We start from the raw sequence: 24,064 nt of genomic DNA, 5'->3' as shown, positions 1-24,064 counted from the left end.
AAAACTACTTGCATGGCACACTCTGTACAGGATACGAGTAGAATGAATGCTGCAGAATCTTCTACAGAGGTTGCAGAGGTAAGAACACGTGTCCTAGGGGAGAAATTGGCCACAGATAGCACTTAGGGCATTTCTCATGGTTAACTATGCCATGATTAATAAAGGCAGAAATGACTGGCTTGCTTTCTTTAGCTAAGATCTGCTATAATTTTAACTAATGTCATTTAACAAAGAAAAAGTATCTGGGTGTTCACTGCATTTCCCTTGACCTCTCTAAGCTGTTTCTTCTTTAACCAAATGAGATTCTATCATCCAAATTCCTTTCAGCTCCCCACCTTCACAGGCTTCATATCCTGCTCTTGATTGAGAGAAATCTGCTTCAGTGTAAGATTTAGAAAGAATAATATGCTGGTGTGATTACCTATAGAAGACATTATAGCAGTAGCTCACAGTAAAACAATTTTGTATGTACAATACCAAAATCTTTGTTTAATGACTGTTTGATGGCTACAGACTCTTCCTAGCTGGAAGAATTGATGCTTTATAAAAGTTTTTCTTTTTTTTAAGATAACCAAGACATATTAGAAAGTACATGAAACTCTTTCATTCATTTAGGTATTTACTTTGACAGAGTCAAAACCTGACTATCTTAGATATCACTCTGGATGTTATGAGAAAGAAACAGTCACATAATTTAAATACAGTTTACAATTAATAATAATAATAAAGAACAACTGGTCTGTAAGTTCTGGATTGATTATAAATGTCTGTACTTAACAGTAATATCATATGCCTTCATTAGTGACTAAAAAGCAAAGCAAAGACAAATGAAACAAAGTTCCTCCAAAATTTTGTGCTTGCTTCACTTGAATATATACGTGTGATATGTACCTGGTAAGACATTGATTAATTTCCAGAGAAATTCCTGGTGATACTCAGATGGCTTAAATGCTATTCCTATTATTCTACTTTCCTCTCTTTTGAAAATTTAGTGTAGCTTTTAAATATTTATTATCATAAAATAAAAAGTATTTGAATTTTTCAGATAAAATTATGTAAGGCCAAGAAAACAGACATTATCTAATTACTCTCAGTCCAGGTTATCAGAAAGCAGGGTCAGGCAAATGTTTGTGGAGTAGCCTTTTCTTGGTCTATACCACAAATAGAAAGGAGGGTTTCAAGGACACCGAATTCATGTTCTAAAGCACCGTGTGGAATGGGAGAGCTCTGAAAATCAGTATGAATCACGATAACCCATGAAAGTTATTAAAAACAGGCGAGGAGTAAGTAGGTAAGCAGAAAGGATATTAGGGCAGTGGAACCACTCTGTATGCTATATTAACTGTGGATATATGTCACTATGCTTTTGTACAAACTCTTAGAAAGTACACCACCAAGAGTGAACCCTAATCTAAACTACTACTTTGGGGGTGACAACGTCCATGAGGTTGTAGTAAATGTTCCACTTTGGTGAGGGATGCTGATATCTGGAAAATTACTTAAGTCAGGGCCCTGGAGGTATATGGGGAGTCTTGGTAGCTTCTCCTCAATTTTATAGTGAACCTAAAACTGCAGTTTATTAAAAAAAAAACAGGTGTTATGACATTTTCTCAGAAATTCTGATTCAGGTTCAGAAATTCTGTCCTATGTTGAGGAAGCTCCCATATGTCTTTGATGTGCTCTGGCTAGAATCCAGTGTTACTGCACTTCTGCTTTGCTGAGTTCAGAGCACATAAAGTAGGTAGATACCACATTTCCAGATAAAAGCTGTCAAATATTTGGTCTGTTCTGATCCACAATGGGCTCTTTAAACTCTTGTAAAAGAAGGGGGAAGCCCAGTTCAGAAACCAGTTCAATCACTCAATTTACTGACCAACAGAGCACTGTCTTTTAAAAAATGTGATTTAATTACACACGGGTCTGAATAGGAAGAACTAAGACAGCTAAGAACAGCATCAATAGAGATGTACAATTCTCAAACCCTAAAATGTTGCAACATAGGTAAATAGAGAAGACAGCAAAACAGTTCTATAAGTCATTTAATTAAAAAAGTTCTTGAAATCCCATGGTAATTGCCAAAGAGCATTTCCTGTAAACGTTTCTGGCAAAGACCAACATGTTTTGAAAATATTTCTTAAGTACTGGTGAATTTCTTTAAGTAATTTCATGATCCACAATAACTACTGAACCTAAACTGAACAGCAGTTGGGGACGACCCTCATCACTGGATTCATTACATTATTTACGTGATTCAGAGATGACAGTAACAAGACTATTGCGTTAGAAGAGGAAAAAGCACTTCAATGGACTTTGTTGGTGGTCGATTTAGACAGAGGGGAGGCAGTTTCAGAGTTGCTGTGTTTGATTTAAATGAACACCCCATTGCTGGGGTAGAAATAAAAAGGTGGTTAACTTTTACATGGTGTCAATAATTTATAATTAACAGACTTGTAACCTAATGGCTTTATTCAACAACTAGCTAAATTCCCACAATATGGAAAATCTTCACTCACCTACAACATAATTGTATGGTGGTATTGCAGTAACTCACTTATTAAGGCTTTAGAATCAGTCTGCTACCCTTTAGCAATTTAATTGTTTTTTTTTTCCTTGATGGTCTATCAGTCCTCTGATTTTTCCCAGGGTCATTTTTAGAAATACTTACTATGTAAATACCTAAAGTGTATTCACAAGATATCTATAAGCATGAATTTTCATTATTTGGGACAAGCTGGAATCCAAATTCATGAAATCTTAATTTCTTGCTGCATATTGTACAGTTATATTGATAATTTATTAGGGAATTACTTTGGCAATTAATTCACACAAAGAATGTAAAATAAAGCTTATTTTGGGGAGAAGATTGTCACAGCTACAATAAGACCTTTCTATAAATCACAACGTAAGAGTTGACCAAATGCTGGTCAGCATTTCTCCTGTTTATTCTATTTCACTTTTTTTTTAAGTGTGCTCAACCATCGAGAAGGAAGGACTTGACAAATTCTCTTGAACAAAAGATAAGGTGCTTGGAAAAACAGAAAAAAGAGGTAATCTAGAAATATGAGTTGAAGCAATGTATGCCATGGGCTAACATTGAGAATAGGGAGTATCTCACCTGCTGCCTTTTACACCTCTTATCAGCTCACAGTATTGTTTTCACGGATACTGACTGCCTTATTTTGAAAGCAAATGCTTATTTCTTCTTCCCGTACATACTTCTTACTTGATAAGCATTTGCACAAATGAATGAAAAATGACATCATAAATCTGATCATTAAAATCTTCATGTTCTCCATATGTAAGTTTCCTCTGCACGGACCATGTGAGATTATCAGCTGTGTTCTTTAGGCCTCTGCAATTGACACACCTTGGAACTCACACTGTCAAAAGCATTAAGTACAGGTGCTATGATCTCATGAGATGGGCATCCAAATATAGAGATTTATGGAGGAAAGAAAAATGGTTCTTTCTACAATCTCTTTGAGAAGAGGATAGCTATTACTTTGAGTTCTATTTTTTCTGAGTTTAATGAATATTAGAGTTCTTTATTCTTCTTGACAGAGGAAGAGGTGAAAAGCAGGACAATGTTAGCACGGTGTGTGTTGTCAATTTTGTAATTCCTTTTCTAAGTCATTCTATAGAGAACACTGTTCACATTCTCTTCTGTGGCTTCTACTCCTCCTTTTTGATAAGACATAAAATGGCACACCTTTCTGGAAAATCACTAAACTGCAACAGAGTAATGATACCATAGCACAGAAATGTTAATCTCCCAAATGTCAACAGATCAGGTATCTTTACATAACATTGTATAGTCTGATACTAACTTCTCACATCTATTTTCAGCCTGAGTTACCTAAAACTGGCACTCTTATTTCCTAATTAGGAGAAAGTCCTGCTATTTTTTTCTGGTCACTGTGACTCTCTTCTCAATGTCTGTCCCACATTGATGTGTTGGGATTACTTTTAATGTAAGAAGGTGTAGACTTCCCGTCTAAAGAAAACTGAAACATGGGTCATACTACTTTTTTCCTTCTATTTAGCACAGTTTTAAAACTTCAAATTGTTTGGAGCCTAAATTATGTCAGAATATTACCTTATAATAAAACTATCACTCCTTGAAAATCTTTACTTTGTAAAAAGGTGGCGTTAGTCATTCACAAACTACATATTACAAATGATGTGTTGTTTTTAAAAGCATGCTATAACAGGCAAAGGATGATTGCTAAGGGGGTTTTGGAATGTGTTATTATAAAGCCTGCTTCTTAAAAACTGAAAGAACTATTTCACTATGGTCATCAGTGTAAGTCTAGGAAAATATGGAGAAGTTTTTAAAAGACCTTTCATGTCTTAGTAAAACCTTACAAAAAATCATGCATATAAATCTGCCAGATTCTGGGTGAACAAAGAAGATAAAAATTAAAATAAGTAAACAAAGTTAAAAGTTGCTGATACGCTGTTCAGCTGACTAACCAAGTTCAACCCGAGACTTGCTAGCTTTTCATATGTGAACCAGTTGTGAAAAGATGAGAGTGTGTTTTGTCAAATCATCCCAGCCCACCAGAACTTGGTGAGGCCCATACTTCCATACTGTCTTCTCCATGGCTCCCCCTACTTAAAAAAACTTCAAAAACTGATGAAATTTTGGCCAAACTCCGAAATGGACAGAGATCCTTGACTGATTTGCTATGTTTAACAATTTCAGCTCCTGGATGTGAATCATCAATGGGACCAGCAATTTAGAAGTATGAAAGAGTTACTTGAAAGAAAGGTAAAGAGCTTTCTCCTTCAGGTATTTGTTGAAGTCCGTCATGTGGCTGGTCAAGTGTGTGAAGATTCACATGAAGGAAATGGGCAAAGCATCAACTGTTGAAATAATGGGGAGAGTATGCCGAGTGCATTATAAGCCCTTTGGTCCTGAGGATCAACGACTAACATCTGAATTGTCTTGACCATGGCCAAAGAAAGGCCCTAAAGAGAACCTCTAGAGATGGCTCTCGTCTTCCCATGTACATTTATCAAACCTGGCAGTGTAGCCTGGGCGGTGTTTTCTTGCACTCAGCCATAAATACACAGGTATACACGTGAGCTGAGCAGGGGTTTAAAGTTCATGCCCTTTATATGCAAAGCTAGATCTCTCATTCCTCAGTGAGACAGCAAAAGCCATTTTCCACAGATAAAGAAACAACAGTGGTGACAGTGAAAGTGTGAGGGAAAGTGGGGGCATCCCCACTTCTCTCTGAAGTTCTCTGTCCAGAAGCTTTGGCTTTGGTGACAAAGACATTAATTCTTTTGGAGATGATACGTTTTCATGGGTAAATGTTCCGTTTGTGACTGAAAATCATTCCATGCTCAAAAAAAGAGAAAAGAAAAAGTAAATCCCCCTGTGTAATTCTGAATTAAGAAACCTGACCACAAATGAGGAATATAGAGTATTGCTCTTTACTTCCCCATTTTGATACTTAGAAGGACTAAATTTAGGCAAATGTGGGATGCTGTTTCCTTTACACTAGGCCATGGTCACTGCCACCCTGTCAAGATTTCTCAGGCTGGCGGAGCTTTACTCCACATAGCAAAGACGTGAGCAGAGACGCAATGGCTGAGCACCACCCCAGTGCCTGGTGGGTTCACGGTGGGTGTCCTTCTCATCCCAGACGGCAATCCCCAAGGCTTCTGGCCAATTCCTCACTCTAATGTGCCATTGAGCAGCAGGTCAAGCACTGTAGGTTACTGAGGAGTGAAAGACCAGCTGTTTCTGCCCTGAGGTATGCACATTCGCCTACTCTGCACCCCCCACACCCCTTTCTCGATCAGGCAAAGCTAACTAGACAGCGGAGTAGAGAAAGACCAGACCGAGGGCAAGGTCCAAGTCTTTAATCCACCTCAAAGGGCGAGATTTCGAGAAAAGAGGGAGACCCTGGCGGGGAGGTTTTAGGTGTTCCACGAGCTGGTAGGGGAAGCACCTATTTAAATGCAAATATCCTGATCTTTGTGGGGAGAGGGGCGTTTCTGAAGAGGTCTGCAACCGTCTGCCCACGACTTCCTCAGGTGGCAGAGCTGAAAACGAAACTGGACGCCGCGGAAAGATTCCTCAGCACTGCGGAGAAGCAGCAGCAACAGGAGAAGCGAGCCAGCGACCGGCAGCGGGAGCTGGCCCTGGGTCTCCTGCATCGCAAAGAGGTGGGCGGCGGGCGGGAGCGGGAGGGGGCTCCTGCTGGAAAGCCCGCGCTTTTCCAAAATCAGCTCACTGCCCAGCAATGATGTGCGAGGGGTTATGCAAGTCTCCTGAGACACAGACAGGGGGTCACTTCCCTGGAATCTGAAGGAAGGAGGTGCCCTTCCGGCGTCACCAGCAGAGAACGGTTCCAACGATTTGGTGATAATTTTCTAGGGCATTTCAGCCTAGGAGGAGAAATTTAATTTTTGTTTGTTTTTACTTTTATCCATAGTTATGATGTTCATTACTAGTGTTCAGGATAATATGATAATACCTTGCGTTTGTACAGCTGCTTTTCCGCTGACAGAAAGCTTTACAAATACGCATGACTTTTATAATTTTAAGGATTAAAGTTTCATAATACAAACTGGGAAGTACCGACCGATGTGAAGGTAGCAAGATGAAGCTTATGTTTTTTCGGTAATATTTCAGAAGTCCTTCATTCTTGTGAGCTGTTAACCTTTTAGCCCAGGTTTGGGGAAGGCTTTATTTTTGCTATTTTAGAGATGAGAAAAATGAGCTGCTGGGGGCTGGTGATTTGCCAACACTGATAACACAGTGCCTTTGGGGGGTGTACCTGGTCTCCAGACCTTAAGACTCTGCTAGTCATACTGTGCTGAAAAGCAAAGGGTGGGCATTGAGGTGATAAATTTCTCCTAAAAAAGCCTCCTGGCTTTACAATCGGTTACTGGACACCTGGATAACATAGGGGCATAAGGAAAGAAGATAGGGTGCATAAGGAAAGAAAACCTTGAGCTCTGTGGCTTCTTGTTTTTATTAAGAGAAAACAAAACATGCAAATATTCTCAGGTGAAGTACTGAAGACTTATACAGCTAGGCACTGGTTGTATTTTAAAATATGTACAAGTATTAAGAGTTGTGTAAAAATCGCAGCTGACATTGTCAGCCCAGAGTCCCTACTTGGCTAAAGTAGGGTCAGGAAAATGGGTTCAACATCTCCCTTTCTATCAAGCCTCAGTCTCCTTCTCCTCTCCCTTCACACATAAACCAGGAATCACTGTGTTGCTGTTGTTTTCCTTTGTTTTTGTTTGTTTGTTTGTTTTCTCATACAGTTGGTATGGTCTTCTAGTTGAAATAATTTTCTCTTAAATTATGTTCATTTGAAAATTATTAGTTCATGTTATGAAATCAGGAATTGAAACCTGGTGGAGATGGAACAAGGAAGCCCAGTTTATGCCTGGGGGCTTTGGGACTGCAACCTAAAACAAAGACCCAAGAAGCCTTTGACTCCTGTCTGGAGATTTGGCAGGTGGGGAGGACTGGCATAGGCAAAGAAAATGTGGGCTAGATCACTCCCTGGTCCACTATGCAAATTAGGCTAGAAGTCAATCAAGTTCTGATTGGTGGATTTACATGAGAAGTAGGTGAAGAATTAGGCTTGCAGTGATTGGGTGAATTTCAACCTGGGTGGTCCAGGGTTCACCTATTTGGTTTCACTTTCTACTTGGGGGTGGATGAGGTGTCTACTTGACCTGCCCCAGGTCCCTGGATATGTCTGCAAGCTGACCCTCAATAGCCAAAATAGGCTGTTTTGATTTTACCCAGATTCAATAGCTCCATTTTCCTTTTCTGTTTTAAAAATACCTCATAAATTTTGTACATGTTTAGGTCCATTTTATTTAAATAAAATCCAAAGGAAATGCTTTCATTTTTTAGGAAAATGACTCCTCTGACATAGGTTTCTTAAAAGAAACTAGATACTAACCTCTCTGGTAGCATAACAGGTTAAAGTGCAGCACTGCAAGACAGCTGCAGTTGCTTCAGTGCGAGTTCAATCCCTGGCCCTGGAGGTGACCCACATGGCGTGGCAGACCTCTCCTGACCTGCCCGCTGCTCCCCTCAGCAGTGAATTTCAGTCAATCTGCCTGTTCTGATCCTCATTCTGTCTAGTGAATCCTCTCACCACCTCTCATCCCCCCCTCCCACCACACACACACCTTCTGGCCTACACCCCAGTTCTTCTACACATAGATAAATAAATCTTAAAAAAAAAAAGAAAAGAAAAGAAAGTGAAGAGTGGGGATGGTGAGTCTTTTCTGGGGGTCACAAAAATTAATTATACTAGGATTAAGAAAAAGAAAATTTCTCCTGTGCTAACCTTATCTGCAATTAGAATTTTAAGTGAAAATGTAGCAGATTCTGTTTTTATTTTATTTCAGAAATAATATCTTGATATTACTTTCTTGCTCTTTACTCCAGAAGGAAAAAGAGAGCCTAAGTGGAGAAATACAAGAGTTGAAGAAAGAGAATAAGCTTTGGAAGGAAAAATTTGCTCTTGCAAACAAGAAGAAGGACCAGTATGAATGTGAAATTAAGCGGCTCAATAAGGTATGGTCCAGGGCTAGTGGGATGATCCCCAGAGACTTTCCTGAGTCAGCGGCACAACCAAACTTCACTGTCATGTGGCTATCAGGCTCGTGCAGGAGTTTCTCTGTAATTTTATAAACTATTCCCATCTACATCTTTCATCCATATTTGGCTAAAGAAGCTTTCGGGGATTGTAGTTCCTGCAAAGAATTATGAAAAAGAGAAGCAAGAAGAAATGATAAACGGCAGTAACAACTTCTTTTTAATTTGAAGAACCACATAAAGCCAAGTGGGTGTTTGTTGAAGTAGTACGCATCTCTTGGTCAACCACAGAAGTTTCCTGAGAAAACAGACTGCTTTTTAAGATCAACACTCTGGAGCTAGGTGCAATACCAACTGCAGGGAAGCTTATTCTAAGTGCCAACCGCAAGCCTGAGAAAGCTGCCTTCCTGAGAATAAGCTCAACATTCGCCTTTAATGGAGGGGTGGTGGAGGAAAATGAGTGGATTTAATACCCTCAACTTAGCTGCTCAAAGGGGCTACCTCTACCTGGGAATTGCTGCTAAAGGGTAGTCTCTGTGTATGTGTGTGTGTGTGTGTGCACACAGATTAATTTTCTAGGAGAAATAATCCTGATGTTAATCAGGGAAGAAACTGAAATCTTTAGTTGTTTCCTTTAAGAACCATAGGAATACAGGTAATAAATGGTTCAGTGAGGATGGGCATCTTTCAGTACTTCTTGACCAAAGTTATAGAAATCATCTTCTAGAGTAAGAGCAGGTGGTTGACTGGCCTTGAAAATGTGTTAGAGTCTGCATTTTAGACAGTGATCTATGTCATAGTTAATTAGACCCCCCAAAGCACTAAATACTCCCCACCCCAAATGCTTATGTAGTCCACAGAGTGTCTTACAAATCTGATGTTTCTATTTGACCTGTTTGCTAGGCAAGTTATAACTCAGGAAAAAATGGGAAAGTGGAGATTGGCCTCATGCACAATGTATTTCTTTATCCTCTGAGACAGAAAAATTATGTTCATCGATATAAATTCAGGGCAAATGAGTTTTCCTTTTTTGTCTCTGCTGGAAATTCTCCATCAGTGAACTGTCCGTAGAGAAACTGACATTGAGTGACACTATATTTAAAATACTTCACATTTTGGATGTAAGCTATTTTACATTCTCAAGTTCATTTACCCAGCCGTAGGCACAGGCTATAAAACCTCTAGAAATTAGAACAGTCATGAACTCTATTTCTTGCCCATGTTCAGGTGAGCCTTCAGTTTTCTGTATTCATATTTACAATCAACAGAAACATTCTTAAGTTAGGAAAAATGTGACCTTTAGATTCTGGTATTTATAATATAAAGTCTCGGTGAGAAAAAATAATTTAAGTAAAATTCAGGTCTTTCTACAAAAGCCACCTTCTCAAAGAGGATTTTTCTGCTATTCTAATTAAAATTACATACTCTGCTTTTTATGTTTACTTTTAAATTTTTCCTAGGAATTTAGTATTACTGAATGTATCATATGTATTATCTTACTTGTTTCCTGTCTCCCAAACTTGACATAAGTTCAGTGAAGGTAGGAATTTTTTTCTTTTTTAGATACTTCAGGTACAGTCAAAGGCCCATAATACTTTCAGATGCCTATAAATATGTTTAATTTCTCTTAAAGTCAGAAGAAAGCATGAACTTTTAGGTTGCAAAAATGCTTTCATACTCATACACTTATCTTGATAAAAATATAGTGATTGAATATAATTTTAACATATGGTTATTGAAGGAAGAGACTCACAAAAGCAATAACCATAATTAAGCCTTGAGTTTTCTATATTTTGTTCTTTTATATTTTATACATTTCCTGGGTCCTGTCCTGAATGTCTAAAATAGGGCCTGGCTCATAGTATGTTCTTAAATACTACTTTTTGAATGGATGAATTAATTAATACACTTAATTAGCTGGTGTCTTCTATGTTTAATAGCCAATGTGGACCTGATTTTTGTGCTTTCACACAACCGTAACTCATTACATCTGACTGCTCAAGGATGTGCAAACCAGAAAAGGTGGCATTCCATACATCTATACCTTAAACTGTCACTCCAGAAACATAGCTATGAAGTGACGAGCCGTGAAAAGTCTCTCTCATTTAGTATTTGTATTCGTGCCTAATGAAATGTAAGGCATTAGGTTTCTTTTCATTTTTACACTTTTATACTGCAAATTGTTCTTTTCATTCTCCTCCCCACCCTACCCCTCCCTGGTAGGGACAAGTTGCTCAGAGGGCTGCTTTGGGAGCTGACGTGCACAGCATCATCCCAGTGGGGTGTCTGTAGCCCACCCTACTTGCACAAGCCGACCCCCAACCCCAGCCATTCACCCCTTAGCGTGTCAGCTTAGTCATTAACATATGGTTTTCAGAAGTTCACACAAGTCTGTGTGCTCAAATCCACTTATTTGCTTTGAAAGGAAATACTCCAGGGCATTGTTTTCATCAAGTTCTTGAAGAAGAGCCAGATGTTTAACTAAAGTGAAATAAATTACCTGAGGCTAGTCAGCCAGTGCCACCCAAGGGCAAAACTGATTTGCCTGACTTCTCTCCTCTGGGAGATGGTTATGTCTGTGTAGCACGTCTGTGCTAATATTAAGTAACTATTCTAGAACAGCATTTGCTCAAGGAAGCTAGAAAAACCCATGATAGAATGAATGTTTATTAGACACATTCTTATTTGTGACTTATGTGCAAGTTTCTGAAAGTCCAAATAGCATGAAAAGGTAGATTAAGAAATTCACATATAACAACCCACAAAAAATAGTCTATTTATACATGTAGGATATGAAACTGGCATACTTGATTGTCTTGCCTCACTTGCCTCACCCACCCTAGATTCTCTCTGCTGACTATGAACATATTTTTTAAGACTATAACTATTATGGACTCCCTAGATTATGCAGGTTAGCAACAAACTCTAACAAAACATCAATTGTAAAAAAAAAAAAAAAAAGAAAAAAGAAAGAAAGAAAAAGTTGTTTCTTTACATTCTTATTGAAGGAAGAAAAAAAATCTTGTTTCTCCTACAGTTACCTGAAAAAAACTGGTATTATTGTATTATTATTATTGTAGATCAGGCTGACGGTCTCGGTCTTTAAGACATTTTATTAGGATATTCCCAGTCTGTATACCCATATTCAACACCATAAATTTGCTTCTCTTTTCCTACCTTTCCACTGGATAATAATGCAGGGAGTAAGTTCTTAATATTGTGACCAAAAGCACATCATTGATGCTACTCAGATATTGACAGAGAATGTACGTTCTTGATAGAGTACTGAAAACAAACTCTCTAACTGCACAGAGGCCTCATTTGATACTGAGCAAGTAGTTCGACGGAGTGACCTCCCCATGCTGAGATAGGTTCTCTCACAATTTTTGGCAGCTGTATTCCTGAACTCATTATGAACCAAAGTTCTTCAGAATAGCGGAAATGTTATTTTACACTTTGGCAAAGTGCAGTATAGTGAAGAGTGGTACAGGCTAATGGCAAGGATGGGAATCTGTTGGTCAGTTCAGAGTTTCTTCATCCCTGTACCTCCTCACTCCATGGTGGGCACCCCAAGTTGTTGCATGTTGGACAGGGAAGAAGAGAGGGGCAGCAGATCGGAAGATGAATCTGCCTGAGTCTGTATTTCAGTGGACTTCCCTCTGTCTCCTGGGGACTTGGCTGTAAATTAGGGTGTTACTCAGAGTAGCATCTGAAACCAGCAGCATCAGCTTTTGAGGATGTGATTCTCAGATGCTCCCTCAGATGTACTGATTTGGGATTGGTGGCAGTGCCCAGGATGACTCAGATGGTCTCTATAGTTTGAGACCTTTTGGTAGAACTCATACTTGGTTGAAGCGTAGTATCTGGCTCTGTTTTCCTGTCATGGTTGGTTAGGGGGAGAGAACCTCCCCATCAGTGCCCTCCCTGATAACAAACACAGATGAGTAACATAATACTCATCATCGAGAAAAGACAGAAATTCTGAAAAATAAAAATAAAATGTATTTCTGAGAATCAGAATGAACAAAGAAATATAGTCATGGCAGTGGCATTAAAAACACCATTCTGTTATTTGTGTGCATCTGTGGTGACTAACATTACAGAGAAATTCACGTGACATGGTAAGTCATAGATGAACAGCATGTTTATCTCATACCACAGGCTCTTCAGGATGCCTTGAAAATCGAGAGCCCCCCATTTCCCAAGCACTGCTTGGGGAAGTCTGAGAAGGACTGCAATCATGAGGAGTTGCGAACAGAAATGGAAGTTCTCAAACAGCAGGTGAGATGTTGACAGAGAAAATAGACATCTATACAGAATTATAAAATGCTTGTGATAAGAATAAGTGTATTTCAAGGAAAGCACAAACTTATTTTAATTTATAGATCCAGTGAAAGCCTTTAAAAATTTAAGTGGGAATTGAAATATGCAAAAATGTATAAACATTCTACACAAGATGGTTATTCTTTTCCTGAGTATACCAAAGCTATGAAACGTAAGGTGAAACAGGAAGGACCACAGGTCCCATTCCTCAGGCTTCATTTCGGGAAGCCTCGATGTCCAAGAGTTTTGCATTTATTTTCATTGGAATTACCTACTGTTCAAGTGTGACCAGAGGATATAGATCAGTGAGTCCAACTCACACTTTATAAAAGAGGAAATTGAGTTTCAGACAGAGGACACAGCTTGCCCAAGATCACACTGTTAACAGAGAGACATATAGCTAAACTTTTGGTGAGATTCTATTAGTCCTGAGCCTAGAGAGTTTCATGTAGACATGATTTATTTGTGAAGACAATATTAACCCAAACTCTGGGACTTTCCAGAAAGCTGTTGCAAGTGGCATGTTATTCTGTAGCTATAGGCCTTCACTCCTTCAATGAAAGCAGTTTTAAAGGGAATACTATGGACTGATTATTATCACAGAAAAAAACAAAACACTGCATCTGCCTACCCCTGGATGGCACCATGTGGCAGTTTATCAAGGTGGTTTCTCCCTCCCATCCACTGCCAAGGGGACACTACAGTATACAGCACATCCTCCTTAAGCCTCTGTGTGTACCAGCAGCATAGTGTTGTGGGGCCATAGCTCTGGCCACACTACTTGAGCCAGTGGAAGCTGGCTTAACTGAAGGCCACCCATGCGTATCACTTGCCTTCTCCCGTGAGAGGTTCAATAAATTAATGTAGCTGGAGTAGTGCATGGCATTATTGATAACTACAGGACACATCTAGCAATTCCCATCCCTGAAGCACACACTGTCAGCTGCAGATGAGCCATGGGAGAGGGGATCTCATAAAACAAAGAGCTGGAAAGTATTATTTTTCAAATATCCCTGGGTATGATTTATTAGGTGTTTTGTGCCGAGCAAGTGCCAATTAGAAGGATTCTTGATGCAATACACAAAAGAATTAAGCAACTGTGTTATGGTCGTATTATTTCCTTTATATATAGGAAGTAGTCTATCTGTAAATCTGAAAAAGTCAGAGCACTTGTTGGGAAAGTTGGATTTTCTCTTCTATCAACCCTATTTGTATAGTCTACTTCCTTACATTTAGGATCAAATATCAAGCTTAAAAAGAACCCCAGGACAAGACTAGGGTAGTTTCAGTGTGATAAGGCTCCCTGCCAAATTCTCAACCCTCAAGTCCTATTGGCGCTAGCCAGGATTTCTCTGGAAAAAGCACTGCTTATGTTCTGACCCTTGAATCATCTCCCATGCTCTTGTATAATGTACACCACATGCGAGAGTGTTGTTCTTACACATGGAGTTTACAGTCATGGTTTAGCTCCTATTTGATGCAGATAGTGACAGTTATTCTTTTTTTTTTTTCTCCCATAATTTCCCCAAGAACAGATCAGAATCCATCCCCTTGGTTTTTATGTGTTTCTTTTGCTAAATTTCTGCATATGTATTTTAATGGTATATTTCTAACTGGGCACCCACACTCATTGTATCATCCAGTGCCCATGAAACATGGAAGGGTTTAAATCCACACAGAAACTGAGCTGGCATCCCAAGCACCTGACTCACATGACAACATCACTGTCGGTGCTGGGTCTGATACAGAATGTCCCATTCTGATCGGCTGGCCTTCTCCCATTTCAAATGTGTCTAGTGTTTGGAGAGCATTCGACTAACTGAAGCTCAGCCCTCAAGCATAAAGTTACACCACACGTCAGCCTGGTGGGGTGTAATTCACTTGCAATGCTTCTGGTGAATAAAGCCTTAAAAATTCAATGCACGTATCTGCATCCAGAGTTATATAAATGTTTCATTTCTTCCTTTCCTATTGCAATTTGTCCATTATTATTACTGACTCAAAGTGGATAAACTTCTAATGTAGCTTCAAATCTAGTTAAGATAGACCACACTGTTGATGATGAAGTTGCAATGTGTACTAGGTTCATAGACTTCTAACGTAAGTTGTGATTTGAATTATGGTCTTAGAGGAATTCCTTTGCTTCATTTCCGAAACTTCATTTGTTTTCACAGTTACAAGTCATTAGTCAACAGAGTACCAATTAAAAATAATAATAAAATCATATAGTTGTTTTTTTTTAATTCCTTTTCTGGAATATTTGGAGTGCCTCTCCAGAGGTACTCGCTAAAATATTAGTTTCTTTTTTAAATATGAGATGCCTGTCAAATCACTGGGGTAATAGTTGTGAATACCTTTCAGCCATCACGCTGTGCTTTTTCAGCATACATGAACCTTTCCTTTCTATTTTGTATTCAAAGTATTTGGAGACTTTGGCATATCCAGGAAGCTGTCCATTAGAACTTCAAGCTGTATTCACATGTCACAGCCTGTGTAAGGGGTGGATGACTTGCTCCAAAACAATGAGACAATATTGTTATTGTTAAGTGCTAATCACAGTCATCACACTCACCACAAGGGTTCATCACAGTATGGAATATAGAATATTTTGGAATATGCAGCAGAATAATGGATAAGGGGGATAATCTCAAAATGACAATATTATTACTTTACATCTGAATTCCTTATATATGCTCCATAAAGTGAAAGATAAATTACTGCCCTGTGTATCAGAATGGAGTCACACCTTACAGAAATATTCATCAAAAGAGGGTAGAAATGCCTCAGATAGGAAAAACCCACTAGCACCTCTCCTGAACTCATTTAAATGGCTCTAAGAGAAAAGGCAGCTAACAGTAACATCAAGTTAATATTTCCTAGGTGCAAATATATGAAGAAGACTTCAAAAAGGAACGATCGGACAGAGAAAGACTTAATCAAGAGAAAGAGGAGCTACAACAGATAAACCAAACTTCCAGATCCCAGTTGAGCAGGCTGAATTCTAAGGTATAAGTCAAAACAAGACAATCCTTATGAGCACATACACAGTTTTTCTTTATCATTTTTTTTTAAATCAAGAATTTTTGTCTTTTAATTGATCTTGAATTTTTTTGAGAGGTTAACACCTGAGATGAAATCATTCTTAAACAATCGTGTAAAGAGTTGAAAAAGATGGAAGATTTCTTTTAATTTAAGTGTATTAAGGAGTTACCCAAGAAACTGAACTCCAGAGTTTTTCCTAATAAAATCTGTTTCTTTTGATCTGCTTCTCATAATATTTATCTTGCTGGAGTGGGTGTGGACCTACCTACTGTTGAGATTCAGATCTGAAACACTCAAGTACAGTGAAGCCGTTTCTAAATTCTTGTCATTTTCTTTGAAGGGCAATGTTGAGTGCTTTCCAAAAGCACACATATTTCTAAATATCATTTCTATCTCTAGCCCAAGAACTTGATTCATTAGGCTCCTAGATTTAATGTAACTAGAGCAGTCTTAAAGAAGGCAGATAATGTTAACCACATTGTTGGGCTAGAACATAGTAAATGGAAGCATATTGAAATTAAGTCTAAGAGAATATATCAAAAGTAGACTCAGGAAGTCACCACCATGGGTCAATATTGATGTGAGGGAAGGAAACTGCAGCTAACACAGTTTTGGCTTAAGAAAATGAACCACAAAATTGTTGATTTGCAAAATCATGCAATGCTTTTCAGTAATAGGAAATGGTTGTGGGACATGTTCTGCTATGGCAGCCCAAGATCTTTCGTTATAGAAGAAATTTTAAACTATTTGTCATTTACCCCTTCCTCATACAAAGCAGATTGTGAATTAAATTTAATTTCTTCTCTGACATGTTTTCAAAGATCAATTTGAAGTTCCTAATTTTACATGGAAAAACTGACAGTTTTTTCCTAAAGAAATTAAAGGGGATAAAATATAATAAAATGTTTTTCTGAAAAAAAGTCATGCAGCCTACTTATACAATAATAAGTGAGAAAATGTTCTGATTACTCTTGGGAGGAAAACATTCTCTCAATTTTTATGTCTTAGATGTAACAGTACCATAAGTCCTTTCAAGTTGTCACTACACAAATTACCTTACCGCTTGCCATAGTTTAATTTTGTTCACTCTATTACATTAAGTTCAGATTATGATAAATTTCTAGTATTGGGAATAACCTTACAGAAGTTCTAATATAGCCAGAGGAACATGCAATCACCTACTTATTACTATAATCCACAAGTAATTCTCATTCCTTTGTCCATCTGTAAAATAATTTCTCATTGACATCAACAAAATAAATGTATTAGCTAAATATAATTTGGTGTAATTATGTTTATGAGTAAGGGACCATCTTAGTGGTATCTTAAAACTATCAACATTTTTCTTTAAAGTGATAGCCTAACCATTACTTTTCAAAAGTCTCAGTCACTCTAGTAAAAAGAATGATAGAATTTACAAAAAGATGGTAGATGATTTAACAATCTATGTTAAATGTACCAACAGCAGATTAAATGCTGTTTATAACAGAAATGACATTACCTTATTTGACTAGCATATTATCTGTTGTCCACGTGAGCCATTTAGACAAAATAGGAATTTTTATGTAAACTCATTCTGGCATTGGTGGCTAACATACCAGTTTGTTTATTTTATCAACATAGACAATAGTAAAACAGGCATTTCAGTGAAATGAGAGACAGTAAGGGGCACGTAAGAGTGTGAAAATTTTAGGGGAGAAAGCCTGGTGTTCCTGCCTCCTTTGACACTCAATCACTGATAACCATGAACAAATTATTCAACTTTTCTGTGCTTCCTTTTCTTTGTCTATAAAATGGCAAAGTGGGACCAGATGACTCCGAAAATGTTTTCCATAACTCTATAACCTCTGTCTTTAAACATACTATAAGTTACTTAACCTTTCTCAGGAGGATCAGTGGTAAAATACAGATAACTACCAACCTCCCCCATGACTTCATAAAGTTGTTTTCATGGTGAAGTGAAAAAAATATATACAGAAAAACAGTGAGCTCACAGGTGTTTCAACAGATTTTAGCCTATTGGAAAGGGGAACTTTTCATAGTTTCTTTTAGTTGAATAAGTAGCATCTACTTTCAGTTCCTTGTAATCTAACGTCTATATTTTCTGAAAGGCATTCTGAAGGGATGCTACTAAAAGACACAGTATCGTGAGGGGGACGTAGATAGACTCTCCCCATCAAAACTCACGCTCAGCCCGAGATCAGTCATGAATAGCACAGATTACAGGGCAGCAGAAAGCAAGTACCTCATGTGCAGGCTCCCATTGATGGTCCAGCAAGGAGGCCCATCTTTCTGCTTGTGTGCTCATATTGTTAAAAAGAAAAAGTTCTCTTTATGGCCCTTTGAGTGTTACATTTATTATTTTTTTGTGCTTTTGTTGGTGATTTCATAGTTTGGCCCTTGAGCACAGGGTTGAGGTGCTGTCTAGTGTTCCCGCCTAAAGGAAGGATGAGATGTGCTTTAAGGAGAAAATGTGTTGTAGATGAGTTTCACTCAGGAGTGAGTTCAATGTTAATGGACCAACATGTATATCAAATAAAGATTCATTAGCAGAAACACATTACACACAGTTATGCACTGGTCAGTGAACAAAATGGTGTGTAAGAACCTAGCTCTGTATTTCCCCGAAGCAGTGGCCCCACCATTTGCTAATTCAATATTTATAGTGATTTTCCAGAAATCATAAAAATTAACTATACATCATACACATCAAACTTGGAAAGTCAGGATCTGTAAAGTCAGGCTAGTATGAAGTATCCCATGTTCACGAGTGAGCGAGCGGGTTCTTTTATATAAAGCACTTAGATGATCATGGGGTGTGTATTAAGTGAACACCTTACTTCTAAAATGTACTATGGAAGACTTTGGCTCACCAACTTCAATTACATTCATTAAACTGTTTTTGTATTTGCAGCATATCTAAACATATCAACTCAACACTGGGAAATATAAAGCCCTTAGCAATTTAGAGTGAAAATTTAAAATAATCAAGCTTTTCCAAACTTTACTTGAGAATGTCAAGAGAGAACTAATGACTGTCTGGAAAAAAAAAAACAAAAAAACTCCACCATGTGTGCTGGCATCACTGCCCTTAGTGCCTCGTCCTTCTGGCTTCTGACCAGGTTAGGGACAGTGGGATAAAGAGTAGTATTGGAGATAACAATCTCATTTGTTCTTTTTCATAACAAACGCCTTTGTTTTGTTCATAGATAAAAGCTTGTCAGATGGAGAAAGAAAAACTAGAAAAGCAATTAAAACAGGTATGCTGATCCTCACCTAAATTCACTAAACCCCCTCATCATAGCTGAATCAGCAACTTTTAGCTCCCCAGACACATTGATGGCCAGCTAAAGCTGTCCCTCACATCCCAATTAAAGACATATTCGGGTTCTGCTGCAGGTGATCTAGAACAACCACGTTTCATGATCTCTTAATCCTGACCCTCATGAAAGACCCTGGGGGCTGTGTCACCAGGAGCAGGAGCTGACAGGGCAAACAGATTTCTTCATAGATGCACAAACGCCTGGGAAATACTTTTCCTTGGCATTTCTTCCAGCTGCTCACATAGCTCTCCAGGGGAATGCTGCATCCAAGATGTTGGCGTCTTTTGAGAAAACAGCATGTTGGACACTGAAGCATTCTCTTTCCGCAGTACTCTAATAGTCATAAGGGATGAATGTTCTCTCTCTCAGCTCCTAATCTCCTGCCCAGACTTTAGTTCTATTAAAGGAGTTTTTGATTGCAACTTAAAAAAACTTATTTTATAGCTTCTGTTTTCAACAAGGATCTTCTGTGAAGATAACTTGGGAACATAACATTAACTCCATACTTTTTGAATGTTTTTGAATTTGTTCAAAGGGGGGAAAACAATACTAATTTCCAGTTAATTAAATAAAATTCATCCTGTGAACCTCATCTGGACCAGTCCAGAGACCCCATGGATAGGCAGTTATTTTGAGTTCGGACAATGCGAGAATCCAGCTAAAGCTTAACATGTAAACCCAAGCTGTGGTTGTAAAGCAAGTGGCAGAGTGAGCACCCACTTCTGGCAAACTGACAGCATCCTTCTCCTCAGAGATATTTCCCAGCCTGTAACTGCGTCTTGGGTTCCCAACACCTGAGGGACCCCAGCACTCCCACAGGCCCTGGGGCCGTGCAGAAGCCACAGAAGCTTCAGGTAAGTCAGAGCTCTCACTTTAACAGATACCTGCTCTTTTTTTTTTTTTTTTCTTTTAGATGATGTTTCTCTTTCGTTTTTCTTCTATTATTTATTTACATATAACAGATATATTTACATTGTTGTTCATTTTAAAACACTGTTAGCTTCTCCCCTTCTCAAGTGTAGATACCGTTGAATGTTCTCCCCCAATTCCCCTGTGCACCATTACCAAAGTCCCCTCTGTTCCTCCCTCCCTCCTGATCCCTTCTCCCCCCCAGCACCCCCCCAAACCCTGCAAGATATCTCTGGTTTATAATTGTATGTCTGTTTTTGTTTTGTTTTGTACTGTAATTATTTTTTCCCTTATGTCTTATTTGGTTCCCCTATTTTCCTCCTATAAGTGAACCTAAAAGACACTTCTCCAAAGAGGAAATGCACATGGCCAACAGGCATATGAAAAAATGTTCAACATCCTTCATAATCAGGGAAAATGCAAATCAAAACCACAATGAGATACCATCTCACACCAGTGAGAACGGCACATATCAAACAAAAAAAAAAAACTAGCTTAGTATTCTCTATGAGCAGAAACAATACCTGCTTGTGGGTTTGCACACATGTACTGCCTATTTGATGGCAGGCTCTAATGTGCTGGTTACGCTGGCCACGTACTCTGGAGTCATCTTTGGGACATTATATTCACAGGACTCATACATATGAATAAATTGACTAAAAGGTACCAAGAGGAGCTATATACAATTCATTGACCAAGTAGATACCATGTCATCGAGACCCTCTTCCTCAGCATACCTGATTTAACCAAAGGGATGTTTCGTGCATAAAGTGAATACAGATAAACAGTCTGGGATTTCCTTTTTCTTTTTACCTGTTTGCTTACTTTTCGGTCTTTACCAGAAACATTTCTGCAAATCTCCAAATGTAGTTATTATTCCTTCAACTTAATATTGTGGGAATTTACTTTGGAATGAGCTCCTACAGGTGCGGAAATTGGAGAAATATTCTTGTAAAAGGTTAGTTATAAAACCAGCGAAGCACTCAAGTTTTTCTAGGAGTAAAAATGACTGTTTCTTCTGAAAGTTCATTTACGGGAAGAAGGTTGAAGTTCACTTACTAAAAAAGCTCACCAATTTTCCCCTATCGATTACAGGGGGGAAGAGGGCCCAAATAAAGGTCAGTGTTTGAAAAAAGTCTCCAAGCCATGCCTGATGGCTTCTGTTTTCAAACAATGTTCATTTAAACAAAATCTTGGGGTAATGATAGAGTTTACCAAAACTCTCAGATTTAATTTTAAATGAATACTTCACACTTATTTCTAAGCACATGCAATTGTGCTTGTAAAATTACAACATCTTCACCTTCTTTTGGCAAGTCTCCTAGAATATAAAACTGAGGCTCACGTCACTTATCCTATGTGTTATGTGAGACATCTAAAAATAAACGAGGAGATAAAAAACAGAGGTGATCTCATTTCCTCTTTTAGCTTTTTCATGGACTGAAAGGAGCCAAGAGCCTAGGTGTCTGAGAGTGAGGGTACGGTGGGGTGAGACTGCTCAGGCAGCCCCTCTGATGTCCCGACAGGTAATGGGACTCTTCGGCTACTTTCAGTGGTCTGGCAGCCCTGCAATGGTACCCATAGGCTTATTGTTAGTAAAAGGTCCCAAGTTATTTTCGGGAGGTTACTGAATAACAGAACAAAAGGTCTGCCTGCTCTGTGTTTGGGGGCGGGGAGGGAAGCAGGCACATTCAGAGCAGGAAGACAGACCGGCCTTGTGGGCGAGCGCAAAATGGAGGGTTACTCCATTCCAAGAGGTTCCCTATAAAGATACTGGCCTGAAAACTGTATCTTGAAACTCCAGTCTATAACATAGGATTTATCCGAGGCCATTCATCTGACATGTCTCCTGATGTTCAATATCTAGCTGTAAACCCCAGGGAAAATCCCAAATCTGCACTCTCTTTCCACTGCCTCCCAGCCTCACCTGCCTGAGCTGGCCGGCTCTACAGAGGAGCAGGAAGGGGCAGGTGGCCCTGCCTCGCCAGCCTGAGCCTCTGGAAGCCTCCAGTTAATGGCTCGCCTTCCCCCCAGAACATCAAACTTGTAATTCCCTCCAGTCTTTCCTTTGCCTCCTTGTGGGAGGGCTTACAAAAAGTATACATTGATGGTAAATTGCTTTGTTTTATTTATGAGCTATAGTAAAATTTTACAAAAGTGTTTATACTTCTGCAGTTATCCAAAACACATCTGTTTGGGAAAAAAAAAACAACCATGTCATAACCCCAAATTAGTCGACGTTCTGGCTGAACATAGAATGGATTTAGGAGGGGTGGAGAGACATGGTAACAGTGCTGAGGGAGTAAGAGAGATGAGCAAGATTGGCAACAGGCTTGGAAAGAAACTACCCTTGTGTTGCATGCGTAATAAAAACCACACAGTATATTATTATTAACATAGCCCTGTTACGTTTGAAGTCCATATTGCTATAATAATGTTTTATTGTTCCACGCAGCCAGACTATCAGTGGTATGCTCCTGACCAGTTTCGGCCAGATGTGCAGCAGAAGGCAAATGGTAAGACCACAGCTGTACTGGGCATTCTTTCATGTTTACATTTTAATGGGATCTTGGGGGGATGTTTACTCAACGTACATTCATTCATACTCAGGGAGGACCTACTAGAAATTTGCCTTGCATACACATCTCTAATTTGATACATCTGGGGTTAAATCAAACTCTCGAAGAAAGAGAAAATGTTCAAATGCAGAAATGCCTGAATCTCAGTCCTGGCTTCTGTTTCTACTCCAGACTCAGAGTCGGTATCCCATCTGGGGGTAAGAATGTGAACTCACAGTAGAGTTGCATTGTAACAGTGACAACGTGCTATGACTCTACTACCTAGGACCATGTAGTGTGTACACCCAACTCTTCCAGGTTGGGTTTGCTAGACAGTGTTCTAAATGTCATTGGCAGGCAGGCAGAGAAAATAAAGGCTCTGAAGTACGTTCCCTACAGACTAAACATCAGACTCCAGGGTTAGACGGGGCATGCCCACAACACCCACCTCCATGCATGCAGGAAGAACGACAAAGTCAGCTACTCACATCTAATAGTCCCCTTTTATCTTGTTTTTCTTCGGTTTGTCATTCTCCTGCTTTCCAGAATCTGCTGTGAGTCTTACTTCTTGTTCCTATGCATCATACCTGGCAGCCCAGGGCTACGATCGTAATCCCACTTCCATCTTATCACCTCCAATCCAAGACCAGTAATGTCTGCTACGTGGATAAAGTTGACCAGGGCCCGCAGCTGATGTAGGTGGTATATCTCCAGAAATTTCAGTCTGTTTAGAAAAGCTGAAGATGAGCCATATTCTAATTTCAGGCCATATCTCATCTGATCTCATTTAGCTCAGAGCTGAGGTCTTTGCATTCTAGTTTTTAGTACAAATGTCTAGCACAGAGTGGAAGTAGAGAACCAAGGAGACCACAGATAGCTTTGCAGGTTGTGAATTCCCCAAGTCGAAGGTGCCCTTCTATGTTATCTCAGAAAACTGGGCTTCCTGGGGTCATGAAGTACGCAACCTGGAAGCTGAGTGCGTCCACCCTGGAAGGGGTCAAGGTCATAGGTGTTGCTGGCACCCCCCAGAAGAAAGATAAGATAAAAAGTTAGAACTCTATAAAAAAAAAGTGTCTAGGTGTTTATCAGAAAGTCATAGGAGTTTTTCCTTTCCTTTCTATTACAAATAGTCATTGGTTTGAGTGAAGCTCATGGTTTCCAGCCATAATGGAGAACTTTTATTAGAAATACATACAATTAGCCATCACGATTGTTGTATAATGTCTGTGTTTTTGCAATCCATTGTTGTGTAATAACTGAGTTGCCACCCATTACAATTTTCCATTTTCTATTGGTCTGGAATGAATATGAAAAATGTTTCT

The 24,064-nt window shown here is 39.0% G+C and overlaps 1 protein-coding gene across 1 annotated transcript; it reads left to right on the top strand.

Annotated features, from left to right (window-relative positions):
* Positions 1 to 23,395, top strand: TNIP3 (TNFAIP3 interacting protein 3). Its single transcript, XM_004686488.1, has 11 exons — positions 1 to 78; positions 2,967 to 3,047; positions 4,706 to 4,771; positions 6,049 to 6,180; positions 8,438 to 8,566; positions 12,749 to 12,868; positions 15,791 to 15,916; positions 19,162 to 19,212; positions 20,028 to 20,129; positions 22,640 to 22,700; positions 23,289 to 23,395. The coding sequence occupies exons 1-11, from the start codon at positions 13 to 15 to the stop codon at positions 23,393 to 23,395; spliced, it is 1,041 nt and encodes a 346-aa protein (XP_004686545.1). The 5' UTR covers positions 1 to 12.
* The last annotated feature ends 669 nt before the right edge of the window (positions 23,396 to 24,064 follow it).

The sequence above is a fragment of the Condylura cristata genome, unplaced genomic scaffold (assembly GCF_000260355.1).
Source record: "Condylura cristata isolate star-nosed mole 26May11 unplaced genomic scaffold, ConCri1.0 scaffold00021, whole genome shotgun sequence".
NCBI classification, from domain to species: domain Eukaryota; kingdom Metazoa; phylum Chordata; class Mammalia; order Eulipotyphla; family Talpidae; genus Condylura; species Condylura cristata.
Note: the sequence above shows the minus strand (reverse complement) of the source record. Positions and strands in the feature narration are given on the sequence as shown.

What these genes read in the sequence shown, in the direction of transcription:
- TNIP3 (XM_004686488.1), top strand. Translation starts at nt 13, where the DNA reads ATGGCACACTCTGTACAGGATACGAGTAGAATGAATGCTGCAGAATCT. An exon ending in TGGAAAAACAGAAAAAAGAG is followed by an intron (nt 3,048 to 4,705) that starts GTAATCTAGAAA and finishes TAACAATTTCAG; the next exon opens with CTCCTGGATGTGAATCATCA. An exon ending in AAATTAAGCGGCTCAATAAG is followed by an intron (nt 8,567 to 12,748) that starts GTATGGTCCAGG and finishes CTCATACCACAG; the next exon opens with GCTCTTCAGGATGCCTTGAA.